This window comes from Lotus japonicus, chromosome 3 (genome assembly GCF_012489685.1).
Source record: "Lotus japonicus ecotype B-129 chromosome 3, LjGifu_v1.2".
NCBI classification, from domain to species: domain Eukaryota; kingdom Viridiplantae; phylum Streptophyta; class Magnoliopsida; order Fabales; family Fabaceae; genus Lotus; species Lotus japonicus.
This window is the reverse complement of record NC_080043.1, coordinates 88,846,396-88,857,274: the sequence shown is the minus strand read 5'-3', so window position 1 is coordinate 88,857,274 and position 10,879 is coordinate 88,846,396. Positions and strand designations below refer to the sequence as shown.

Below are 10,879 nucleotides of genomic sequence, written 5' to 3'. Positions count from 1 at the left end.
CGGTAATAGGTAGGTTAAGTTTCACGGGTAACAGGTCCTAAACAGAGGATTATAGGTGCAAGAAAATTTTAGCTATGACAAGAAATTAAAGCAGACGTTAGACGTGGAAATAGTTTTTAAACTTTTCAACGGGAAACAACGCTTGATAATTCAAATGAGTTAGAGTCTCACATTAGTTAAAAATGGTTGAGGTGAAAACTTTATAAGAGATATGACACGTAAACTTAATGTCTTAAGGGTTTAGGTAAAGATGCGGTGCCCAAATCTCTTGGTAGTCTACAGTGTTTGCTCATTGGTACACGATCTCATGCTTTGGACTCCCATATCTCCCCAACAAGAACTAACATCCGAAGCAAAAGACATGGTTATAGCTTATGGGAATCAACTAAGGCAGAAACACCAAGAATTGAAAAATGGGATGAAGCTTTTTTTATAGGCAAATATTAATTATTAGTAAAGTATTTTCTCCTCAGGGTTCGAATTATGGACTCTTCACCCTTCATTCCCCCAACCCTTATGCTTCACCTAGCTCTTACCACTTAAGCTAACCTAAAAAACAAATGGGATAAAGCTTGTAATGCGAGGGAGAACTAAAGCACAACAGACAAAACCCAGAGGTGGCTGAAGGGGTTATAATGAAAAACCAAGAGGGAGGAGAAAAATAAAAAAGCACTTTGAACTTCTATACTAAACAAACTCCAATAAATACTCTTTGGTATAAAATTTATTCATAAGTTAATCTCAATAAAAAAAGTCCTAGAGTCGGAACACTTATTAGAACTGCTATCCTTTAAATAATCCAGAAAATACACCTTGTTCGGCATCCAACCAAGACTCATAATTTATTTGCATAAACTCTCGCAAACATCATCAAATCTACAATACTCTTGTATTTAAACAGCCCCCTATTTAACAGTGACACATGTCCGATGATTGGTTAGCTTTTCTGTTTTTCAATTTTTTTTAAAATTAAAATAGAAGAAAACTGAATGTTTTCAAGTGACTGGGCACTGAGTTTTCAATACTACCAGTGTACGGAAAAAAATTGCCCCAGAATACTTGCATAAACGCTAATGTTATAAGATAAGTTTAGATAAGCTTTTTGCTGCATTTCTAAAGCAAATTAACAGCGCATATAACTAAATAAACTCTCATTTAGCAGTCTGTAGGGATCCACATACACAATCCACACAAAGCTGATATTAATAAGATTGGTATTATAACACAGCCATGATCACTCCAACAAAAAAACAAGGAGAAAAAGGTTATGAAGGAAGAATGAGTAATGATAAACTCAAGACCCTTTTCCTTCCAAATCCTACAATATCTATACATCTGAATCACAACACCCAATTACCAAGCAACACACCCCACCAATGGAATTACAGCCAAAAAAATGGATGCAATTTATCTAGAGTTTGCCTAAAGCATCTACAGAGACTGCCAACACTGGATAAGCAGCTTAAGCTATTTTGGTAGGTATAGGAGGAAACACTCTTATCTTATATGAAATGCTTTTCACTAACTAACCTAATCCCTCCCCAAACTGAGGTCAGATCTGAGAGGTGAAACAGTGGTTAGACTTAGTTAAGCTGACACAAAGTCTAGGACTGGATTTTATGTCAATCATGGAAAACATGTTAGGCTGAGTTTTGATGTGGGCCATAGCAACCATGTGTCAAACTTGCTCTCAACAAAAACCAGACTAAGGAAGAAAATATACATGGCAAGGTGGTTGTTTCATTGCAAGCTACTAGGCCTACCAGTTGCTGGTATCTAGGTGGCTTGCGGGAAAGAATGATAAACCATCATGTTGTTGTCAACTGCATTAGATGAAGATGCACCACCCTTCACTGTTTGTTCCACAAGTTGAACTAGTGACATGAATATTTCCATCCTTGTCACATCCCTGTTTGCCTGCAAAATATTCAAACTATCAGTGTATTGGAAATTTCTAATCCTTGAAGACAAGTACATTGTCTCATTATCATGACCTATCTTTTAGATGTACAGATAACACTGAAATCAACAAACATAAACCAAAAAAAAAGAACAAAACTAAGCTCGCAGACCTACAAAGTTGAAATAGTTGCAGATGACTCATTGTGATTGCGTTGTTTGAGAAACATAAGTAATCACAACTGTTGACTGATGATTGAGATTTAAATAACATAATAGTTCGTTACACGTGTGTAAGTATATGATCACAATCTCAACTATTGATTTCATGTTTACTTTGCCCTCTAAAAGTGACTCCCTCACTTCAGAGGAACCAAATCCAACAATAAACTATCTCTGTCAGCATTGACATGACCTTTTTTGTTGGCAAACTGATTAAGGGTGTGGTTAATTATCCGTTTGCAGTGTAAAAATATGCTTATACGTACGCCCAAGATAAAAAACGCCCAAGATAAAAAGTGAATAAAACTCTTCCTATAGGTTGGAATGGGATTCAAAATCAGTTAACCTTACACTGACTCAACTGGTATCAAAAGGCTCAAGACACAAAAAATCTTAAGCCATTATTCTCTCAAAACAAAAATTATTCAGTTAAATCTTAAAATGCTCAAGTGAAAGAACTCTATGGATTCTACATACAAGATACCATAAAAGTTCAGTACAGTTCAGTCATAGCTCAAAATGCTCAAGATTTAGAGGTTACCCCAAATGTTGACTTATACTATAGGCAGTTCATTATACTTGTTTGATATTATTTGATATTTCCCTTTCAGGTGTATTACCTCAACAGCAAAGCGTGCCCAGATCTTGTCATTGCGGGCTTCCATGACCCCCTTCAAGATTGTTAAACCTAATCCTCTTATTAAGTCAGCTATTTCCAGAAAGAAACCTCGTTCCTCGCAGAGCATCTGTCAAGAGAAACCAAGCAAACAAATTAAAGATTTATCATGAAAATATATTAAGGACAAACAATTTTGTAATGTTATAAAGCATCAGTCACTACCTCCACTAGCATCTGGCGAGGAGGATTAAGATCCTCAACTATGATAGGGCACACCATTGATTGTGAGCCAACCTCATATGCCCAAGTAGCCCCTCCCTCAAAGTTATCTTTTAAGAGCAATCCACCTTCTTTACTCACAATCTGTGCATTCAGGAAAGAAAAAACAGTGAACAGTCAGTATTTCTCCCTTAATAATTTAATAACATTTCGTAAAAGTTGTTCATATTATAATCAGCCAGTCTTTCTTCTTATTATTCCTGTAGCTCATAAAAGATGCAGATCAGTTTTTTGTTTGTATAAAGGGGCTTGGTAGATATGTGATCAGAGCTACAATATGCATCAAATATATTTTCTTATTCTTATCACATAAAATGAAAATAATACCCGTATCATAACTAGATCAGTTATTAGGGACACAAGGCAAAAAAAAGTGAATGATATCTTTACCTTAGATTCCCCTGTCTGTTTCAACTTGTCAGCATGCTTCGTAACACTCTGCAAGAAAAGCATATGCTTGATGGTCCGTTCCAGAAGTGCATCTATGCTACACTGTTGAATCATTATAAGAGATGAACCAAAATAAATTCAGCATCACAATGTTGTATTTAATTAAGAAAATGTTGATTGACATAAAAGATATAAGAAGAACTGCATACTTTTGCTCCATTAGGCACAATTTCCCTCAACTCTTTCACACGATCTTGAATCATTTGACGATCTTTAGGTCGAGGCCTGGGGTTCTCTCCTGGTTTAAGCCGTTTACGATTTGTTTTGCCTGCTTCATCCGGCCTCTTAGAGTATCCAGTTGAAGCACTATTTTCACGCTTCACATTGCTGCTGTCGTCAACCCATGAACTAAGTTGAGACCCATATATGGAAGTACTTTGAGAACAGTTTCCAGCATCACCCTTGCTACACCCTGACCGAAGAGAACTTGCTTCCACAGCACCTGTTTTAGTCCCCATCTTAGGAAAATCAAACAATGCTCCCTGGGCAACATGATCAGACATAACCTGCTTGCAGGATGGAGAGGGGACAGAGGTGGCGGTACTAATCCTTGTAAATGTTGTCTTGCAAGACGTTTCATCAGAGTTTTGTTTGGCAGCAGATTGAGCCCTTGAGACAACAGCATCTAGAAGGTGGTCAGTGCCTGTTCCACAGAAGATGCCACTGTCTGATATTGCTTCATTACCGGAATAACTATTATCAGGACCTGTACCCGGAAAATCCACACATGGAGCCTTTTTATCAAGATTTTTGGCATTGGCATCTGACTCATGGGCATGTGATCTATTCCAGTTTCCATTCAGCAGTTTCCTTTTGAGATCCACACCAAAAACATCAAAGAGATCATCACCTGATGGAAGTTGAGTACCATATTCGTCATGTTTAGCATTCATTTCCATATGTTGACTAGTAGTAACATCCTTATTGAGGCAATCATAAAGAAAATCAGGGAAGCTATCACTCATAGGAACATGCTCCTCAAGATGGAGAGACGGGATCTTAAGGGCTTGCAGCAAATCATCATCTACCCTTTGATATGTGGAAGCCACAGCATCATGAGCATGCTTTAATTCAGTGGGAAGATTCTTCTGATCAGAGCCTTCTAGGTGCATGTGATTTGCAGGTGATTGACTAGTCATGTTAGGCAGAGAAATCCCAGATTTAGTTAAATCATCATTTTGAATCCCAAACCCAACTTTTTGTTTTCCAGAAAAACCAGCAGCAGATAATTCAGAGGGGTTTGAAGCCGAGCAATTTATCATATTTGTCCTAAAAAGACTACTCGCTCCACTACATATTGGGACTCCTCCAAGTAGTGAAGTGCTCCCAGAACCTTGACCTTGATAAAGAATTTGGCCTCCCCCGGTTTTCAGTTGGGACATATGAAAGGAACTTGATGGATTATTATTAGGATTAACATGACTTAGTCTCCCAACCCCTGATAAAATTTGTTGTTCCATATATTTAGGGTTGCAGCCATTCAGACTAGATTGATGAGAACCAGCTAATCCATTGAATGCAGATCTCGCATTATATGAAACAGAATGCTGTTGCAGATGTGAATCAAGATTTGCCGGTAACACTCGAGCTTCAGCCTTCAGAACTGTATTCTGATGTTGGCCACTGACACTTGCTTTAATAATTGAATGAGCCTTCGGCTGGCAGAGGCTGTCAATACCAAAAATCTGGTTTAGGTTATGGGTTTGAGGTGACATTACAGAACCCTGCTGATTATTAATGTCTACCCTATGAAGATGAGGTGGTTGAGCAACAGGCCTAGGGGCATGAGATGAATTACTTAGTTGATTGGAATAATTAGCTACTGAGGGTGTACAGTTTGAGGTCATGACTGGGGGATCAACAGACACAGGCACACAATCAGTCACAGGTCCATTAAGCCTTTCATTAGAAAGTTTTGGCGAATAGTCTTCAGATAGAAGGGCACCAGGAACACATCCCAGTTGCAGGATCAAGCTCTTGACATCATTCACAAATCTCATATTTTCCATAATCTGCAGCAATAACCAACACGTATAGCTACATTAGTTAAAGAGCATTGGGGCAGCAGACAGAAACGAACTCATTAAGCAGACACTGGAATGTTAAAACTAGAGAAAAGCTTACACTCCATAGGATAACAGACAATCTAGAGATCTAAGCAACAAAAACAGGTAGCAAATATAGTGTATAATCAAACTGTTAAAATTGGATACATTCACCATCCAACATCTGACAACATATTGAAGGAAGCATGAAAGGATATCACTCAACATTCAGACAATATTGAGATCTATAGAGGCAAAGAATTATACGAGAACAGATTCCATGTGAATGATAGAAATCATAAAACTTCTTCCAGAATCCAATGATGGATATAGTAGATTTATGCAATAGATCACAGGATTCGTGATTGCATGACTTATAAATTAATCTGTAGCGTTCATTTTTTATTCAAAGATGATGAGGAGTATTTTTGTGAATATGTCACCATAATCTCATTCTCCATCATGAAATCATCAGAGAAACAGTCATTAAGTTTCTTCCAAAATACAGAAAAAATGAGAAAGACTTACAGGCAAGATAGATCCAAGTTGGACAACCCCATGGGGAAGCACAGGAATAACCGCTACCGTCTGCAAACAAAAGTACATAATGCGATTAAGAAACAGTAATAAAAGTTTTATAGCAAATTGTGAAGCATAATGAAAATCACAAACCTGCATTCCAGCTGAAAATTGGTGATGCAACTCTGTACATACCTAAAAAGAACACACCAATGAAGAGAAATTAAAATTAAGTTCATGTACTCCAAGCATTGAACCATCCAAAGAATATTTTTACACACTCATCACAAACTGTTCATGCATTATTCACAGGAACAGATTATAGAACTCCATATAACACTTGAAGCAAAGGATCAACTACATACATCTGGTGGATATGCATCACTAGTGAAATTGTTAAAAAGAATCCACTGATGATTTCCTGTAAACGCTGCCCGTCCAAGTATCCTGGATAACATAAAGTAGCACATAAGTGAGATGAGAATGACAAAGAAAGCACTGGAAATTATGACCTGATGAATGAGGAAAAGGAGAAGGAAAAAAAGAACCAACCCTTCACCAGTGATATTGACTGAATTATTCACCATCATTCTATTAACCAATGAACAGACTCTGTCCTCCTCCTGATTCCGCAGCTGAGACTCGGAAGAAAACCAGCATCCTTCCCCATCTTGGTATGGCAAATTAGAAGTTCCAACAATACGTTGAGGGAAAGGAGATGACAAAGGTTCATAGTAGCAATCTTCCCAGATTAACAGCCTGCTAAGTCAAACATCCTCAGTTAACTCAGAAACATATAATTATAAATAGAAAGGAATCAGGGCATAAAGTCAAAAGGCATAATATTTCAAAGATCACTGCTTAGAGTACAATATGAAAGCAAATAGATTCATCAAATATTCAATCAAACAAAAAGAAAGAAGGTTTACATGAAATTAGGAAAAAGTCAATAAAGTAAATCCCAAATTGTTAATTATTATTTATCAAGTTCTGGATGTAAAACAAAAACTAGAATGAAGCCCAGAGTTCTTTAACATTGAATTTAGAGTTCTGATCTAACCAAACCCTAAGTTCCTTCTTCTGTTTGCTTCAGAGACTTGACAAATTACATCCATGGAACTTCTTGACATGTTAATTACAATTAAGATGCAGTTCTATTCAGCTTAAAAATTGAACTGATTTATCAGCTGAATAATTAGAGCATCGATAAATCATTAGCAATACATGTATAGATCAGTAGATTAACCTCCCATTAGCTGAAGAGAAAGAGGTTAGCTTTTCTATAAATGGAACAAGAAGACATGACCAAACAGAATCAAACTAGCAAAACAAGTACTGAATCAATGGATTCTTTCACAGACAATCAACCAAAATAGTGCAAACTTTTATACAATTAAAATACATTTTTCTTAAAAGAAAACAAAGATTCCTAAAAACAAAACAGGCACATATAAAGTTCCAAAACAGGAATAACATGTGGACTTTATCTTGAAAACGAACCAACCCCAGAAATAGAATCTAAATCCAAAATTCACATGTGATCCCCTTGTTTGGTTTCCAATAAAGTGAAAGCACCAAAATCAAATCCAACACATAAATCTTTAACCAAAGCTGAAATTTTTCAGAAACCAAAACCAAAACCAAAGCAAAAAGCATTTCCATCAAGAAAAACTCACTTGGAATTATTACACCCGATCTTCCAGAACACAGCATAAGACCACTGATTCCGAGCACACAGAGTCTTCAAAGCTTCTTTCAACAAGAACCCCATGTAGACTCTCTTCAAGCAAAAGGGTATTCAAATCCGATGTAAAGTTTACTTTTTTCCCAAAGCAATGAAATCACACTAGCCTTCACAAGAGAGTAAGAGTGAAAAAGGGTAAAGGGTCATCAAAACCGGAGAAGAATCATCTTCTCCAGAGAACTAACTTCCGCGGCACGATCCTCTTCCTGCCTGTTTTGTCCGCAAGCCACCGCTTCGTTTTCTCTCCGGATCCAAGTTCACTACTGTCAGTTCTTTGCACCGGTAGGCCATCCTCCAGCAGAGGAGGTTCTAGAGAGAGAGGGAGAGGGAGAAAGAAAGGTAGAGAGAGAGAGAATGAGAAAGAGAGAGTGCAAGGAGAAAGCAAAGCTGAAAACTATGGAGGATTCTACACAATCCCACGAGATTCAAGCTTGTAGAGAGGTATCATGGACTCCATTTTAGCTCAGGAAGTGGTTGAAAAAACAGGGGAGTAGAACAGAGCAGAGAAGAAGAAGAAGAGGTTAAGGGCAAAAGGGAAGAGGAGATTTTGATTGGTGAAGGTGAGAAACTGAGAATGATGGTTTTTATGTTGTTCAGATGAAGGAGATAGAGACTCTTTGGTGGGTATGTGGAAGTGAAATATTCTCTTTCTTTCTCTTTCTCTGTTTTCCTCTGTTTTGCTCTGTTCTGTTCTGTGTGTGTTTGTCTGTTTTTCTTTCTATCTCTTTCTTTCTGAATTCTGACCACTCTTGATGAGAAAATAAATTGAAGGAGCTTGTAAGAGAGAGAGAGAGACAGAGAGTGTGAGAGAGAGAGAGAGAGAAAGGGTAAAGGAAAAATGGCCTTGGGAGCAGAGAATGGGTTTGTCGGTTTGTGAAACAGAACAGGAACAGAGAAGGTCTGGTCTCAACAGGGGTGCTGTGGTGGTGGCCATTTAGCTAGTGCGGGTTGCTATCTCACTGACGTCATCTCATCATTGCCCTCTACTTTTCTTTGGAATTACTAGATTGCCACACTACCAACTTTTGGGAGAGAGAGAGAGAGAGCATGTGCTTCAATGGGGGCATGGGGAGGGAAGAAAACAAATGAACATATTTGGAAATCAATCGAGTTAACTAGCACATTTGTTTATACATGAGTAAGTCAAATGTTGAAAGAAAATGAAAGTGTTGATGAAATTTTGAGCGATTGAATTAATGTGTTTAATGTTGTAAGGTTTTTAGTAAAAGATGTCGTGTCTAATTTAATGGGGAGGTTTACATAGAGAATTGACTCAACGATGGTACAAGTATTTAGAACCGGAAGCTTGAGATGAACTCATATCTAATGTTTTGACTTTTAAGGTTTTTATTTTTGTGAAAGATGAAGTTTGTAATCCACTTGTAATTTGCTCTTTAATCTAAATGTAAAAATCTCTAATGGTTTTAACTTTTAAAAATCTACTTTGCTTTTATGTCAATTTATAGGAAGAGTTTTATTCATTCTTTACATCCAAGTGAGCACAAAAATGAGTATGGAAACATACCTTGAGGATGTGGTGGAAATGTGTTTGTTTTGTTTTGTTGCTTGGTAAATCATGTTTGAATTGAGATGAAAGATGATGCATTTGAAGTTGAATAGTGCTCACGAAGAATCATGATCATGAGACATCATTGGTGAGTGAGGTGGAAAAAATGATGGGGATAGTGCTTGGGTTGCAGTCTTGCAGGATGATGGAGAGGTGTTCTGTTGTTCAATGACTTGGTATACTAGGAATTATTGTGTATGTAAGCAGAATTTTGGACATCTTGAAATTTGTTGTTGTGGAGTTATAATTCGATTACGATGATGATGATGTTTGGTTGCTTGTTTTATATCAATGATTGTGAATTGTTACGAAGTGGATTCGGCAAATGTAGATTTTTCTATGTCGGGTTATGTAGATGAGATCTGGATGAGCTTACCTTATAACAGTATAACCGGAGCCTGGAGGAATAAGTTCTAAGTGGAGGTCTAAATTCTATGATGGTTAATTTATATGACAAATTTAAAGTTAATTGATACTACTACTACTTAATTTTTAACAATCAATTAGCTGTGAAATATTTTTATTTAATTTCTAATAAATTATATCTTATTCTTTAACTTCATTTTTTTTGTGAAAAGTACTTATTTCATTAATTTGAAAGTGTCATGTCTACCGAAAGAGTGTGTTTAAAATTAGGGACGGATTATTTATTTAACCACAAGTTTGAAGGAATACATGTGAGAAAGTGACCACCTGAAATTTGAAGGGCTACCCCAAGCAATCTTAAATAACAGCAGAGATCTCGGTTGGGCAATATGAACATTCTACAATTAACCTTGATTATTGTTGTCCAACCAAACTCAAAAGCTACATTCTCTATCCCAACTCCCAAGTCCTATAGCACGGCTTATTCCCCCATCGAAGTGCCAATGCTTCAACTATGAGAGGGTCACTTCAGCATGCATCACAACCACCATAAGTTCACCCCTGAAGTTCCTGGCAATTCCTAACTTAAAAATTAGCTATTAGTTTAGCTATAAAATAAGTGTAGTGCACCTTATCCAACTCCTTAATTATATTGCTCTGCTTGGGATTTGAATTGTGGATATGGGCTTTTACCTTTAAATGATGTTAATTCACCATTGTCCAAAAAGAGTTGTGGATATTAATCACACAGTTGTTCATAGAAATACTCTGAAGATGCTGAGAATAAATTGGTTACTAAAACACGCGGTGTACTATATTGCATGATTTAGCGGGGTTAAGAAACACCATAAACATTTTAATGGAGATGAAACATGAGTTTAACAACTACAAACGAACAGTCTAAAAATGTTTTACACATCAACAACAAGTATGAATTCAATATTGTATCGTCGTATAAAATTCTTTCTTAAGAAGTGTAATGCGGGATTTTGTTTGGACATCAACGAGGTTTAGCAACTTTCCAAAACTCATTTAACGTTTCACAATCTCCTGAGTCATTGAGTTAAAAAGTCATCTTAGAAGTTTCGCTTAACATTGTCAATTCAATTGAGAGAATCATAATCCATATAAGTGTACTTTTGAACTATTTTTCTTGTGAACGGAGAATT

At 36.8% G+C, this 10,879-nt stretch overlaps 1 protein-coding gene across 2 annotated transcripts; it reads right to left on the bottom strand.

Moving 5' to 3' along the window:
• Positions 1–1,136: 1,136 nt before the first annotated feature.
• LOC130747094 (transcription factor LHW) lies at positions 1,137–8,680 on the bottom strand. Of its 2 annotated transcripts, none has more exons than XM_057599925.1 (10): positions 7,710–8,680; positions 6,586–6,795; positions 6,399–6,480; positions 6,187–6,228; positions 6,043–6,102; positions 3,619–5,481; positions 3,410–3,511; positions 2,963–3,103; positions 2,742–2,867; positions 1,137–1,917 (listed from the first exon to the last, which is right to left on the bottom strand). In XM_057599925.1, the coding sequence occupies exons 1-10, from the start codon at positions 7,802–7,804 to the stop codon at positions 1,777–1,779; spliced, it is 2,862 nt and encodes a 953-aa protein (XP_057455908.1). In that variant the 5' UTR covers positions 7,805–8,680; the 3' UTR covers positions 1,137–1,776. The 2 variants fall into 2 exon arrangements, with proteins under 2 accessions (XP_057455908.1, XP_057455909.1); XM_057599926.1 differs by having other exon boundaries at positions 6,586–6,792; positions 7,710–8,679.
• Between the last annotated feature and the right edge of the window lie 2,199 nt (positions 8,681–10,879).